General features: G+C 41.6%; 1 protein-coding gene across 4 annotated transcripts in view; it reads right to left on the bottom strand.

The window, feature by feature from the left end:
• The window catches only part of tmcc1b (transmembrane and coiled-coil domain family 1b), a 47,805-nt gene that overhangs the window by 16,760 nt on the left and 14,117 nt on the right, over positions 1-16,928 (bottom strand). For 3 of the 4 annotated variants that reach the window (XM_060910559.1, XM_060910557.1, XM_060910558.1), the window contains one exon: positions 4,249-4,683. In XM_060910559.1, the coding sequence (XP_060766542.1) occupies positions 4,249-4,683 (435 nt within the window). Of the gene's footprint in view, positions 1-4,248; positions 4,684-4,847; positions 5,024-16,928 lie in introns of all 4 variants that reach the window. The other variant, XM_060910560.1, reaches the window with a different exon arrangement.

Genomic DNA, 16,928 nt, shown 5'->3' on the forward strand with positions numbered 1-16,928 from the left:
ATGGTTGTCTGTGTCTATGTGTCAGCCCTGTGATGACCTGGCGACTTGTCCAGGGTGTACCCCGCCTTTCGCCCGTAGTCAGCTGGGATAGGCTCCAGCTTGCCTGCGACCCTGTAGAAGGATAAAGCGGCTACAGATAATGAGATGAGATGAGATTTTCATATCCCACCTAAAAGTAAAATGAACTGAACTTTGAACTAGTTCAGAATTAAAACTGTGAACTATGAACGTGAACAGTTCACTTTTAACATGTTTGAACTGCACTTGAACTAGTTCAAAAAAAGTGTGAACTTGCACAACACTGGTCATGGATCTGGCTCCAGACTCCCTTGGGATTTTTCCAGACGCGTTTTGTTATTGTATTTTTTTCTGCTGTAGACAGATGGCCTTGTGCAAAATTACCCTTCTGGATGAGTGTGTAAAGGGACATGCTTTAATATTAAAAAAAAAAAACAAAAAAAAACAAAACACGAAATTGGTCCAGAATACGCCCTTTAAAAGCGCTATAGAAATAAACTTGACATTACTCAGGGTACCCCCAGGATTGTTAAACCAAAATTTAAGACTTAAGACTTTTTTAATGCCATTTCAAGTGAAATTTAATACCTTTGTCGCACTCATTAGGGAAGAATAAATCATATTGAGCACCAGATTAAACCTCAAATAATTACTATTTACGAGTGTTTGAAATAACAAAATTACATTTATTAAAATAATCAATCAGAATTCATTCTACTCACACCCCCTAGACACCATGCAGAGGAGAGCACCTCCATGTAAGTCCAGACAATCACCCCTCATACACACACACACACACACACACACACGCAAACAGCGGGAAATTCACGTCGCGCCGTAAAGGGTTCACACGAAACGAGAGCAGCAGGCACATAGAGCAGAGAGGGTGAGGGGGAGAGAGCATGGGGAAGTGCAGATAATCTGCACTTCCCCATGCTCCCTCACCCTCTCTGCTCTATGCGCCTGCTGCTCTCGTTTCGTGTGAACCCTTTACGGTGCGACGTGAATTTCCCGCTGTTTGCGTGTGAACGCTAGGGCAGCGCAAAACATTTTAGATTTTGCTTCATTTTCATCACAGAGAATTTAATCTAGGTTACGCAACGATGTTAGACTTTCTTTGGAAAATTAAGACCTCCGTGGAAAAAATTAAGACTTTCAAGATGAAATTTAATACTTTTAAGGCCTTAATTCTGGAAAATGAAATTCAATACTTTAATACTTTTAAGACTCCGCGGGTACCCTGATTACTGCCATCTACAGGTTTACCTTGACCGTGCACTGACCGTGACATCGTTCTGTCTCTAAACGAGCAGCTGATCACACCAAGGTGCTCGCTGACCGCCGATATTTATTAGTTTGGTCCTGTGTTTCCTTTCCTTCGTATATAACATAACGTCTTCTCGCTTTCTTTCTGTTACTGTAGTCGGTCTTTCACGTTTCATTCGCACACTCACGTCCTCCATTTTTCTCTCCTGTTTCAAATTTGTATCCCACAATGCCTTGAGTGAACGAGGAAAGCCCACCACGTCATGCATGACGTCGTATCTTGAATTGCGTCATGGTGAAGCAGGGAAAAATAGTGGAGAATTTAGGGCCACGTGGCTCTAAATTCATTAATTGTTCTATTTTTAAAAAACTAATAAAAATTGGAAGTCTGTGATTCGAATTCAGTAGCTTTCGATCCACTAAACAAAAATAAAATCAGGTGGTGTTGGGGAAAATTCTTTTTAATGACCTACACTTGAAAAATCTGAAAGGCAGTACAGTTTTTAACAGCCAAACTTAACCTTATCCAGGACTTCACTAATATTGTAAGAACATTTTAATCTTTTTTGTTTTCTCTCAGATCAAACAAGTTCTTACTTTAAACAATCCATTAAAGGAGTACGCCACCCCCAGGTGAAACTGAGTCAGTCCCTAGAGTTGGATGAGTGAGCCAAAGCGTTTTGTAGCCGACCCAGCCATTGCCCTGATCTAGAAACGCCCCGGTTAGCTTTAGCTTAGCGTAGTCGCTGTAATCCGGCGTGTCCAGCTAGCATGTCGTTGCAAAAGTGAATCAAATCACTCAAGATTTTTTATAATTATTTCTCATGACCTGTACATTCACAGAGTACACATATCAATGCAAATTAACACGAAGGGATTTACTAGACCAATTTATATCTGGAACTATTTTCGGCCACAGCACAGGCAAAGCACCGCTGCAGGCGCAAAGACACCACGCAGCACCTGAAAACCCTCAACTTCCGTCAATACACCAGCATGACTACTAAGTTCTCTGGTGTATTGACGGAAGTTGTGGTGCTGCGTGGTGTCTTTGCGCCTGCAGCGGTGCTTTGCCTGTGCTGTGGCCGAAAATAGTTCCAGATATAAATTGGTCTAGTACCGTATTTTTCGGACTATAAGTCGCACTTTTTTCATGGTTCGGCTAGCCATGCGACTTATACTCCGGTGCGACGTATATATGTTTTTTTTTTTTCACCGCGGAATAACTGGAGCTGATGCTGAGTCTGACGACAGCCACACAGAAGAAGAGGAAACGGCGCTTCATCTGCCGCTGGAGGCAGAGTTGTTCAGAAGCGACACCGAGGATGAGGAATTCAATGGATTTGCTGATTTGGAGTGAAATCATCAGCTTGATAAACTTGATTGACCTGTGTTTTATTATTAATGATAGGCCTATAGTTATTTAAATAAGTTATGTAGTGATTTTAGGCAGTGCTTAATTTGTGAAGTGGGAGGTCCCAGAACGCAGGAGGTGGGTGGGTCCGGCGACTCAAAAAAAAAAAAAAAAAGGCGGGGGATGGTTCACTATAACTTTACGCACATGCGCTTATTGTGTGTGTAAAATAATAATAATAATAATAATAATATCAGACATTATGATCTTAGAAAACGCTTTAGTGACAAACAGTTACAGACAGTAATATGTCGTGATATTATATTATAAAATATTAATTTTTATTAGTCTATATATTAAATTATATATTACATTTATCTTCTAAAATAACAGACTGTACTCATCACAACCGGTTTATTTCACCATTGGAGATCAGATCACACAAAACATGAGTTAAATGACTCATTTTAAGGATTTAAGTAGGGGATTTAAAAGCAGTTGTTGTTGTTGTTTTTTTTTCACTAGACGGTTGTTTTTACTACCGTACCTGTCTTTGGAGATGATCTACCTATAGCCTACTTGACCTCTGATTTGATGAAATAAAATTCGACAAAAATGAAGAATGACACTCCTCGATGATGACTACAGCTTTAATAACACAGATGAAAGAGCCATGGGGCGATAATAAGCCCTACCGGTAAAAATATTCTAAAAGCAAACTGATTAATGCATCAGTAATAGGCTACTAATATTAGTTATAATAATAATAATATAGGCTATTAGTAATAACGATAGTGATAGTATTAAAGATAGTAGTAGATATTTAAAATAATCAGACTAGGCTACTTACAGGGCAAAGGGCGCGTTATCACTGCTCAGCTGTTCATTTATTAAATAAACAATGCAGTCGCGCAGTAACCACACGCCGCTTATCAGATACAATCACAGATTCTATGGATAGAATAACCCTTCAAAAAAGTGCGACTTATAGTCCGGTGCGACGTATATATGTTTTTTTCGTCTTCATAATGCATTTTGGCTGATGCGACTTAAACTCCGGAGCGACGTATAGTCCGGAAAATACGGTAAATCCCTTCGTGTTAATTTGCATTGATATGTGTACTCGATGTGAATGTACAGGTCATGAGAAATAATTATAAAAAATCTTGAGTGATTTGATTCACTTTTGCAACGACAATGCTAGCTGGACACGCCGGATTACAGCGACTACGCTAAGCTAAAGCTAACCGGGGCGTTTCTAGATCAGGACAATGGCTGGGTCGGCTACAAAACGCTTTGGCTCACTCATCCAACTCTAGGGACTGCAGAGACTGACTCAATTTCACCTGGGGGTGGCGTACTCCTTTAAGAGTTCATGAAGATAGTCGTACCGAAGAGCCCCTTTTTATGCGGCTCCTTAGACATTTAAGTCAACTTGATGATTGAACGATCATTTCTATTCCGATGACACAATTATATGCATCAGTTCTACTCAAAAAAGTGCCATATTAATGAGACCAATTTCCATAAAATACACATCATAGTGACTTCAAATAACGAGATAAATCTGCACTACAACGGCCTATAACTTTAAATATGATGAAAAATACCTTGGCGCCAACGTCCTTCAGGCCCTGGTGCATGTCACGCAGCACGTCTTTGGGCTGGCGCGGGATGCCGTTGTGTTCCACCTCCCTCAGCTTGCGGTGGTAATGCTCCAGCTTCCTCTGCAGCTGCTGGATGGTCTGGGCTGACTTCTGATTCTTCTTCTCAAATACTTGCTTGATGCGTGCGCTCTGCTGCTTGTCAGCATTGTTGGCCAGCTTCAGGTACTCGGCTACGTTGTCGTCGCGTGCCGTCTGCTCGATCTTGATCTGTTCCGTGAGCTTGAGGATCTTCTGCTGCAGCTGTGAAATGGCTTGTTTGGTACGCTGCGGATCAGGAGCGCCATCCACCGAGTCTACGCCGTACGCGCCACCGCCATCTGAGCTGCCGGACAGAGCATTCGGAGATGCTGCCAAGCCAGACACCTCTAGACGATCCACCTGAGAGAAAGAAATAGAAAGAGAAATAAAAAGACAGACAAGGAAAAAAAACAAGAAACAGAAAGGAAGAACAGTTAACAAGGTCACATTCCTGTGCAATGACAAAACTTCATAAAAAAGAAAATAATTTAAAAAAAAAAAATCACAAAATCAATAAAAATCACCATGACTGCGAGTACGCTCTCGACGCAGGCCATGACAAAGCACACACGCTGTAGCCGCACTCCCACATGTCTTATGCGGGAACTTGCAACAGTCGCAAGAGACTCTGACTGTCTGGACCTCTGTACTATGACAAGACTCGTGCAATCCTCAGAGATAACACCTGAAGCTCGGCTCACTGATAAAAAAAATAAAAAAAAAAATAAAAAAAGTGTTGAACTGCTCCACGTTAAAGAGCACATCAACACAAACAGAATAAGCAATACCTCAGCCAGAAACAGAAAACTCCAAATCCAATTTCAGAATTTTTATTTTTTATACCGAGGGAGGAAAAAAAAAAAAAAAAAAAAAAAGGTTCATCTAGGTGTAGGGCGGCACGGTGGTGTAGTGGTTAGCGCTGTCGCCTCACAGCAAGAAGGTCCTGAGCTCAAGCCCTGTGGCCGGTGAGGGCCTTTCTGTGCGGACTTTGCATGTTCTCCCCGTGTCCGCGTGGGTTTCCTCCGGGTGCTCCGGTTTCCCCCACAGTCCAAAGACATGCAGGTTAGGTTAACTGGTGACTCTAAATTGACCGTAGGTGTGAATGTGAGTGTGAATGGTTGTCTGTGTCTATGTGTCAGCCCTGTGATGACCTGGCGACTTGTCCAGGGTGTACCCCGCCTTTCGCCCGTAGTCAGCTGGGATAGGCTCCAGCTTGCCTGCGACCCTGTAGAACAGGATAAAGCGGCTACAGATAATGAGATGAGATGAGATCTAGGTGTAGTTGATGTAACAAAAATATCTACAGTAAAGACTTTTTTTTTTTTAAACCTGCCTCCGAGCAATGTTTATAATTTTTAGAAATATACCGAAAATATCCGCAATACCTCAGAAAAAGTGTATGACAAGCTTATCAATTTATTTATATCCACATTCACTGGATATGAGCAATCGCATGCTCTGATTGGCGACTCTACTACTAGGCTATCAGCTCATATACTGTGAGTAGAGAAAAAACAAAATGGCGGAGTATGTTGCTGAACCAACCGAGGACGAAATAACCCTCCTCGAAAACAAAACGGGGAAAAAAAAAAAAAAAGGGGGACAACAAAATCAAAATGTGGAATAAAATATTTGATGGTAAGAATGTTTTTTTCCCCAAGAATTATTATGATCGCATTTTTCACAAATTGCTCCTGTCATTTCGCCGGTTTGTTTAAATTCTTCATCTTTAAGCATTAAAATTTGTTGAATTTTTTTTTTTTAGACTGATTCAAAAGCTCAAAAGACGTTTGAAAGTTACAGAACTGAAATGTTCAAGGAAGAATTAAATAAATGTCGAAAGCGATTCTATACCTCGGCACGACAGCGCTCTCTAGAAGAGAGAGAGAGGAAAAAAAAAAAACCACAGCAGCCAATTCGTGTAGCCATCGATAGGTTAAGAAGTTCGCCTAAGCAGAAATTATTTTGTCGGACATTTTGTACGAAGTTTGTGTTTATCGAATTTGCAAAAAATAAAAATGCTCCGTTTCTCAAAATCCAGTGAATGTGTATCGAATAAAACAGTTATTCCACTCAATCTTGTCGTACATGGCTTATAGCCAACTTAGCGCTACAGTATCAGCTCATGTATGACTTGATTTCGTGGAATAATTTAAACATCTCCTCATATTTCCCAGACGGAGGTTGAAATCACATTCTCTGAGGAAAAAAAAAAAAAAAAAAAATCATTATTAGCAAGGCCATCCTTTAAAAAAAATCCCTTTCCTGTCCACCGGGTGAGCAAAAAAATTTTCAGTCGGGAAGGAGGGATTTTTTTTTTTTAACTATATGGATGGATAAGAAATCGCAATGCTGTGTTTGCTTTTTCTTTCAGTACTTTTTTATTACAAAAGCAGACACATTTAATAAAATGACAGTTTAATCAACTGAAACTTGTACAAAAACTTTAAGTTAGCATTTTAAATGCTGACTGCAACATTTGCAAAACTTTCACAAAGGTACTTAAAATGTCCGACACACGGACTTTTTGTAGTTCTAAATTGACCGTTAGGCCTAGTTCGGATGAAATTACACTATTAAAATGATCACTGAATGATTTGTTTTTCCTGAATCTTTACTATTTTGTTGTTCGCTAGAATACCATTTTGCGATTTCACACTTAAGCAAATGTTTGAAAACTCCGGATATCCTTCCTTCATGGTGGCTGCCATTTTTTTGTGCCGCACGGCGCATGCGCAGAGCTGATTCAATTCTGCGCGGAATGCAGGGCTTTCCACAAGCGCCGTGACTATTATTTTTGTAGCCCACAGGCTCTAAATATTAATTTTCGATTTTAATAAAATTAAATGTTTATCTAACGGACTGACAATGTCAAACTGAACCGCACTCATTTAAGTTGTGATTCGCGCTGTTTGTACCGATAATAACCACAAATTCCCCGCCGACTCCGTTGATCGAGGGAGAATAACTCATCCGCGGCCCTGACATGCGGTGTGTGCGTGCGCACGCACTTGGCGGAGGCAGTAGTGTGTCGGGGCCGTCGGAGGGAACAGAAGCAGAGATGACGCTTATTTTGTCTCTGGTAAACCAGTCTTCTCTCGTTCAATTACGTGCTGGCATCAAAAGACACCGTTGGTTGTAAATGAAACCAAACTGAGTGGTTGGAGTGTATTTTCACACACAAATGGAGAAATGTTCGCTGAGTGTTTAATTGTGTAGCCCCACTGCAGACCGTTGTCGTTGTTAATTCATAGCATGCTCAGCTGCGTGAATGTGTCATGCACCGAAAATAAGAGATTTACAAGCCAGGAACGAGTTCGAGCCCCGTGGCCGGCGAGGGCCTTTCTGTGTGGAGTTTGCATGTTCTCCCCGTGTCCGCGTGGGTTTCCTCCGGGTGCTCCGGTTTCTCCCACAGTCCAAAGACATGCAGGTTAGGTTAACTGGTGACTCTAAATTGACCGTAGGTGTGAATGTGAGTGTGAATGGTTGTCTGTGTCTATGTGTCAGCCCTGTGATGACCTGGCGACTTGTCCAGGGTGTACCCCGCCTTTCGCCCGTAGTCAGCTGGGATAGGCTCCAGCTTGCCTGCGACCCTGTAGAACAGGATAAAGCAGCTACAGATAATGAGATGAGACAAGCCAGGAACGCCTCATGATGCAATACGCAAGAAAAGAAAGATGATTTACTGCCATTTTACTTTGTATTTGAGTAAAGTGAATAAATAAATGGTCTGTGGAAAATACATTTAATCCTGGGAACGGATTAAATGTAAAAGGAGTTTATTTTGTGTTTTACTCCCCCCCCCCGGCTGGCTACTTATTTGTCATGGCTGGCTAGTATGAGCCTTAGTGGAAAGCCCTGGGAATGCGGAAATGTCAAGTTCGATTTTAGATTTATGAACTCGAAAAAAATGTCAAAAAACCGGCGTTAAAAAAAAAAAATTAAACCGCACAAACGGCACTCACCCGGCCGGTGGACCGGAAACGGAACATTTTTTAATAATGGCCCAAGTGGCTGAACTGAACTCAAACTAATGCCGTATATTAGTTTCCTTGACGGGTTACATACAGTCAGTCAGTCAGAAAGCGATGGAAAAACTTTTACTGCCATCCATTAAAATAGTTTCAGTGCCTGGTACGAGTGTTTATATCGCTATCATTCTTTTTATTACACAGAAACTGCTATAAAAAGCACTGAGCAGCATTACATCATTCTAAAACATATGTGAACAACCTGTAAAACTGGACAGACCCTCACCACAGATGCATTTATATGAATCGGCCTTCACGCCTGGTGAATCCGCCGTGACCCTGGGTTCTTTATCTCGCACCCCATGGTTAAGTTTGATCGTGAGAGTGGGAAAAGAAAGCCGACTTTGCATGTTGAGCTGTTATGACATACCGTATTTTCTGGACTATAGAGCGCACCTGTATATAAGCTGCATCCGCTCTATTTTTTTAAAAAAATTTAAAAAAAGATATACAAGCCGCACCGGGCTATAAGCCGCAGATATCTATGTTGAAAAATTAGATATTTACTGCATGTACAGAACGATTTTGTACTGTAAATGTACATGTATGTACCTGAACAGATTCTTTCCGAACAGTGCCTTTTAACACGGCAGCAACTTTGCTGATTAAAACGGAACAGAACCAAGAGAAAATAACCGGTATTTATTTACCTTCATTTCTCCTGTGTTTGAAACCACAAGTCACTTTAATCATCTTCGCTGGATTTGAAAATAATTACCAGTTAGTAATTTGTCGTGCGTGTTCTATCTGCTAAAGATCTGCTAATTCTTCTTTGCATTGATTTTTCGTCTATCTTATTTTTGATTCTACTTCTGGTTAGAGCGCCCCTAGCGGTGGAAGAAAAATCCACAGAATAGCCGCACCTTTGTATAAGCCGCATGGTTCAAAACCTAGGAAAAAAGTAGCAGCTTATAGTCCAGAAAATACGGTATGTCTTAATAATGCAAGAAATAGTAGGAAACCGGTCACGTTGCGTTAGAAATTATAACAATGCCGCTGACTACAAACCGATGTGTGCTACCATGTTTTGAACGACAAATAATACAAGAAAAACCCTGACAGTCAAACGTATTAGCTAGTCCACTCGGCAGGCAAAAGCTACACATGCGCTACCAAGTCCTGAAGTTTACTAAACGAAAAATAGTAGCAATAGATGAGATCAGTAAGCGCGTTAATACAGACTGCAGGACACAAATTAACGTGATCATCATCCTAATCCAACAACATGTACGCCCTTGTCTTTGGCAAACGTTTCTTTTATAAGCGCCGTTTTGTCTTATCACACACACACACACAAAAAAAGTTGTTATTCAAACCAAGCAACTTACTTTACACCAGACCAGTTTTAGTACGCCTTTGCTGTTCTAACACTCTTCTGGGAAGGTTTTCCACTAGATTTGGGGGCGTGGCCGTGGGGATTTGTGCTCGTTCAGTCACAAGAGCATTAGTGAGGTCGGGCACTGATGTTGAGTGAGGAGGCCTGGGACACGGTTGGCATGCTAATTCATCCCGAAGGTGTTCAGTGGGGCTGACATCAGATCTCTGTGCAGGTCACTCGAGTTGTTCCACTCCAACCTTGTGCACACCATGTCGTCATGAACCTCATTTTGTGCACCGTCATGCTGGAACATGTCTGGATTAGGCCTCTTATCTCCGGTTAATGCTACAGCATACAAAGGCATCATATAGAACTATGGAAGAAGAAGAACCACTTATGAATGTGGTAATCAGGTGTCCACATACTTTTGACTTAGACTGGAAACGCAATCGACCGCAAAGTTGGCATTTAAGCTGCCAGCCAGCCCTGAGCGCGTGACGTCACAGCGGTAATCGGTTTTAAGGCCGAGGCCTTTGACAGCTATAGACCAAAGTCATATAAATAAAAAGTTATGGTGAAAGTAAGAAATACCGTGACTGACTTGCTCAACTAAGACTGATTTGACTTCATTGATTGTGGGTTGACTCTCATTAAAACAGGATAGGTGTTATAACTTATGCAACATGCATGCATTTTTCACTGATAAAACGTAAAAGGCTAATTAAATAATCAGATGAACTGAGACAATCACATTCTGAAGCAAATTAAATAATCTTATACCGGTAACTTAAACACACAATACAAGTTACATGTATTAATCTAAATGCAGGTAAACAACGAGTTGTTTTTGTTGTTTTGTATCCAAATGAGAGTCGGAGCTTACCCGTCTGTGTTCTCGCTTCTTGAAGGCCGACTGTTTTGAAACAATCTGACTTTCAGTTGTTCGTTCAGTTCTCTGTTCATTCGCTTCTTCCACATAAGGGCGAGATGGCAGCAATATCCAGTTTAGAAATAAGACGACTGCTCCACTCATTCTCTCCATACTGAGTACTCCGCCATTACTGCTCAGCTCAGGCAATTACTAAAACCCGGGATGGAACGGGATGTCACTGGTTTTAGCAACAACCACGGGGAGGTCACTGCCCGAGCGATATGTCCCGTCCTGGGTTTTAGCAACAACCCTCGGCTCACACTCCAGGAGGACTGGTGCAACTGAACTCACTTTAAAAAAATAAAATACTTTCCTTTCCTTGTTTTCTTTTTCTTTAACTGTCGGTACTGCACCCTCTTTCAATACAGGCTTATAGCCAACGCTCCTCAATAGATCAGAGGTCTCGTACGAGTCTTCAGTAAAACGTGCAGAGCAAAGGAGAGACCACTTCGTAGGCGCCCAATGTGCCCGTGAACTTCTCGCAAAACACTTTCAAATCTTTGCAGTTTGAACATTCTTGGGCCATGAATGCAACGTAAATCCACCTTCTGTCATGTTGCTGGCGGGTGCAGCAACACATCTATGTGGCATGGTGATAAATTAGCTCAAAGTGGAGGATCAGAGTTGCAATCAGCTGTGTTTTAGTATAGCGGAAATGGCGATGAGACCGATAGCCTTCCTCAGGGTTCTTGCAGGATTCAGGAAGTTAAATTTTAGACCTTTTAAGACCATTATGAAAATTTTTTTAGACCAACACGAAGCATTACAACCTGCCCTACCCCCGCCCTTCCCAAAAAAAGACAATCGAGTTCAATTCTCAAAACAAAGTCATTTGTACTGGTAAACTGACTATCAGGGATACAAACTGTGTGCTTATTTATGTCATATGGCAACATTAGTACAACATTAGTACATTATGTCACAGCAACAAAAGTACAAGACAATAGAGTGATAAAGGGCATTTATGCAGTAAATGCAGTCTGTAGGGATTTGGTTTTTTCCCCTAACTGCAACAGAACTCATTTAAACTTTTGATCAGTGGTGTTCTGGTAATAAAACAGCGTTATTATATAATGCACTGTTGTCAGATGTTGACTTTCTTGAATGCTCATGTGAACCCCATGCTGCAAACCACAGCATCGCAGACCTCCACTTGCTGTAGCAACCATTTCAACCATATTAACAGTAAAAATGCATACACGTCTTTTAAAACTAAATAGTTAAAACATACGTAGTATCCCCGTAACACACGTGCTTCCAGTTAAACAGCAAACTCACGCAAGGCGGCAGCGATTTACCAGTGAAATCAAGTCATACCTTGCGAGAGGTATACAAGGGAGACAGCAGGTTTTTAAGCAGTAGCGGAGCAAACAGGGGCCATTTGAGACAGAGGTGTAAAATCATTGCAAAATATGAATGCAAAATTAATAAATACTAAATAATAAAGCCAGGAAAGACACACCATTGGGGAGAGAATAATATTAAAAAAAAAAAAAGAGCACTGTTAGAAAGCTGAATACGCTGACTGGACTCATGCACTCCATGTTGTCATGGTAACGTTGACAACATGTAATGTGAACGCTAAGGCCAAGTTTACATTAGACCGTATCGGTCTCGTTTTCTTCGCGGATGCACTGTCTGTTTACATTAAACTGCCTGGAAACGCCGGGAAACGGGAATCCGCCAGCATCCACGTATTCAATCCAGATCGTGTCAGCTCCGGTGCTGTGTAAACATTCAGAATACGCGGATACGCTGTGCTGAGCTCTAGCTGGCGTCTCATTGGACAACGTCACTGTGACATCCACCTTCCTGATTCGCTGGCGTTGGTCATGTGACGCGACTGCTGAAAAACGGCGCGGACTTCCGCCTTGTATCACCTTTCATTAAAGAGTATAAAAGTATGAAAATACTGCAAATACTGATGCAAATACTGCCCATTGTGTAGTTATGATTGTCTTTAGGCTTGCCATCCTTCCACTTGCAAGTGGTAAGTGATATGCGCTGGGATCACACACACACAGCGGCTCAGTCCCGAATCACAGCTTGTGCACTTCACTCGCGCGCTCTGTGAGCTGCGCAGGGCCGGAGTGCGCACCCTCCAGAGGGCACTCGCTGTTCAGGGCGGAGTGATTTGGAGCGCAGGATGCCTGCGGAGCCGAGCGTATCCGTGTATTGGTATTGCTGTGTGCACGCAAATCGTGTATTGGTGTTGCTGTGTGCACACTAATCGTTTTAAAAACGTTAATCTGATGATCCGCTGATACGGTCTAATGTAAACATGGGCTAAGATTGTCTACAGCAAGGGTGCCCAAATTCTTCTCTACAATGGGCCAAAAATTAATTCTGTGGGTGGGCCGCGGGCCAAAAAACGAACGTCCACATTACGTTACCTTACATTTTATTGAAATGTGTCATTTTTATATAGGCTAAGATCATTAAACTCAAATGTAAATGTTTAAAGCAATTAAACACATATTTTGTATATTTATAGTAGGCCTACCTTTATTAATTTCAGAAGATGACAGAACATCCACATGGCTTATTTTAAGAGGTAGAAACATATTTGAAAGGAAAGCAACATTTCAGACTATATTACAAAAAGTGCTTTGGTAGCTTGAACAAGTTGAAAACAGTTCGATAAGGTCCAGGACAACCAAATATAGAATTCTATTTAAAAATTAACTAAAATGTGAATTGAGCAATAACACATGCCCTTGTAACACTGTGCCTTTTAAGCCATTTGAAACCAGCTGGATTGCCCAACTTATGAAACCAGAGAGAATTTACTTTAGACGGAATGTGAAATTAGATTGAGTATTAGGTATGGAATTGGACAATGTGAACTGAGCAATATAGAACACAACACAACATTTCCCTCGTGTTGTACCTGAAAGTGTCTCAAGGCCAGCCAGCTCCTGTGTCACTTCAAAATCCTCACTGACTCCGCGCAAAAACGCCATCAATTGTGCATAGTCACATATGTCGGTGCTCTCATCGCAAGCAATAGAAAAGGCCGTAAATCTGGATGCTTTACCAAAGATTTGTTCTCAGAGATCCTCAGCCATGTCCTCGATGCGGCAGGTAACTGTGTTCCATGATAAACTAATTTGCGAAAAGGCCCGTGTCTGGCTCGGGGACACAGTCTCTGCAGCCACAGTCAGGCAACTTTTAACAAACTCTCCACATGACAAAGATCTCCCAGATTTCGCTATCATTGCGCTGATCTTATCGCTGGCCTTAGTTGCATTTTCTTGAGCAGATGACGGCTGCAGTAACGTGCGTTGTTGGGCACTGAGCCTGGCTAACAGTTTGCTAGCCTTCTGCTTTCTTATTTCACCACTGTATTTCGCAAACTGAGGTAAATGTTTTGTTTCATAATGTCTACGGATGTTGTATCCTTTCAAAACTGCCACTCTCTGTCTACAGATAAGGCACACTGCCGAGGAATCGATTTCCGTGAAAAAAAAAAAAATCTTGCCAACTATTTTTGAATTTTCTTTTATCCGTGTGCCACTGCCTAACACAGCGCTCCATCGTAACCTCTGCTCCTCGCTTGTGTCATGAGCCTGCTGACAGGCAGAAGAGCCAGCAACTCAACAGCGCCCCCTTGTTCCCCCTTATAAAACTGTGGTCAGAAAGTGAACTGCAGGCAACTCTTCGGAGCCATTGGGACAGAAATTCCCAGCGGCTGGCACAGACCTGGCACTGACGGGCGGGCACAGATGGGAAAAATGAGGCGGGCCAAAAAAACCGGAACATGGGCCAAACTTGGCCCGCGGGCCCCAAATTGGGCACCCTTGGTCTACAGTGTGAAAGCTCTCCGCGCTAATGTGAGCGGCTATTTAACCAACCGTTCCAGCCCAACACAGCTCCTTTTAGCGATAGTGTGCTTCAGCCTATTGCTCGCAGAACATTCTCGTTTTTCATACTTACGGCGGTGTTTGAAAGTTTGTGAACCCTTTAGAATTTTCTATATTTCTGCATAAATATGACCTAAAACATCATCAGATTTTCACACAAGTCCGAAAAGTAGATCAAGAGAACCCAGTTAAACAAATCAGACAAAAAAATATTATACTTGGTCATTTATTTATTGAGGAAAATGATCCAGTATTACATATCTGTGAGTGGCAAAAGTATGTGAACCTCTTTACTCACTATTATTCGACGCGCTATCCACACTCTTCATCGCACTGCCAACACAACCACTAACCTTCTCTGACTGCCACAGACTGCATAAACTCGGCAGGAACTTAGAAGGTAGAACTACGGTAGGCGTAGTGGACAAACTGGACCGTTGCATACTTGCCGCGATCATCGGTGATTGAAGTTTTTTAGCAGGCAGACAACAACGCAACCGGCACATTTTTTATTAATGTTTTGCAGGCACTTCTAGGAACGGACTGAGCGGATGTAAGAATTTTAGACTTGGATAAATTAAATTTTAGACCTGGGATGAAAATGTGTGTGTTTTTTAGACATTTTAAGGCCTAAAATTTAACTTTCTGAATTTTAGACTTTTTTAGACCCCGCGGGAACCCTGCTTCCTGCAGTGACGTCACAGACGTCAAGGTCATTCACTCAGACCGCTACCTATAGAAATCACTTTAATCGTAAAAATGACTAGATTAGATTTATTGTTGACGCTTAAAACTATTCCTGTGCCATTCTTGAGGTCTCAAGGCATTTATAAACGAAAGTGAGGCCATGACTCTGCGTATACGCTTTAAGTATTAAAAGTACATTTTCTGTCAACACATTGTTATATTATTGCCACAACGCTTATAATACCGAATGCCGCTACCAAGAACAAAAATGTGAATTCACAAAATGAACGCGTGCTGTGCCATCATGGTGGTTTAACGTTAAGCTAGCTAGTCAGTGAAGCTCCACCTGACATGCTAGCAAACTCTTTTCAAACTCCAAATCATATCGGGTAGCTAACGCTACTAGAAAAGAAAGATTTCTACATTCTGTTTATTTGGCAAGATTATGCTAAAACCTATTTCTGAAAGGACTTCAGATAAGTTAACATTATTCATGTTAGCATAACTCCATGTTTACATGCTAACTAACAGGGTAAACGTTAGCCGTGGACAAGGCTACGGCAACTTGGTGGGCAAATCCGTAGAAAGTCATTTGACTAACCAGACTGCTTAGCTACACTACCGTTCAAAAGTTTGGGGTCACCCAGACAATTTTGTGTTTTCCATGAAAAGTCACACTTTTATTTACCACCATAAGTTGTAAAATGAATAGAAAATATAGTCGAGACATTTTTCTGGCCATTTTGAGCATTTAATCGACCCCACAAATGTGATGCTCCAGAAACTCAATCTGCTCAAAGGAAGGTCAGTTTTATAGCTTCTCTAAAGAGCTCAACTGTTTTCAGCTGTGCTAACATGATTGTACAAGGGTTTTCTAATCATCCATTAGCCTTCTGAGTAGGGGTGGGTATTGGCAAAGAAGTCACGATTCAATTCGAATCACGATTCACATGCTACGATGCAATACTATCACGATGCATCACGATTCTTGAATTATTGCGATATATTCAACATACTTCAGTGAAAATGTAAAAAAAAAAAAAAAAGAGCATAATTACCAGTGGCTGTGTACGATCTGGATAGTGTCTCCAATTGATGCATAACTCAGAGCAACTCAGTTCATAACTGAATTTATTGAAACGACTTTGGAGGTAGTTGCCATTAAAACAAATATTACTGTTTCCATACTTAAGTGGACACACTAATGACAAAAAGTGCATAGGATTTATAAAACTAAAAATAATAAAAGAAAACTAATAGCAGCAGTTTTCAGTTTCTTTGCAGCACCTGCAGTATGGGAGGACAAGGCAATAATAAATATCAAAATATATATACTATATTACTCAGTACATTAAATTATCATCATCATATTATTATTTGTTACATTACTTTACATTATGGCGGCACGGTGGTGTAGTGGTTAGCGCTGTCGCCTCACAGCAAGAAGGTCCGGGTTCGAGCCCCGTGGCCGGCGAGGGCCTTTCTGTACGGAGTTTGCATGTTCTCCCCATGTCCGCGTGGGTTTCCTCCGGGTGCTCCGGTTTCCCCCACAGTCCAAAGACATGCAGGTTAGGTTAACTGGTGACTCTAAATTAACCATAGATGTGAGTATGAATGGTTGTCTATGTGTCTCAGCCCTGTGATGACCTGGCGACTTGTCCAGGGTGTACCCCGCCTTTCGCCCGTAGTCAGCTGGGATAGGCTCCAGCTTGCCTGCGACCCTGTAGGACAGGATAAAGCGGCTAGAGATAAATGAGATGAGATGAGACTTTACA

Source organism: Neoarius graeffei, chromosome 26 (assembly GCF_027579695.1).
Source record: "Neoarius graeffei isolate fNeoGra1 chromosome 26, fNeoGra1.pri, whole genome shotgun sequence".
Classification (NCBI taxonomy): Eukaryota; Metazoa; Chordata; class Actinopteri; order Siluriformes; family Ariidae; genus Neoarius; species Neoarius graeffei.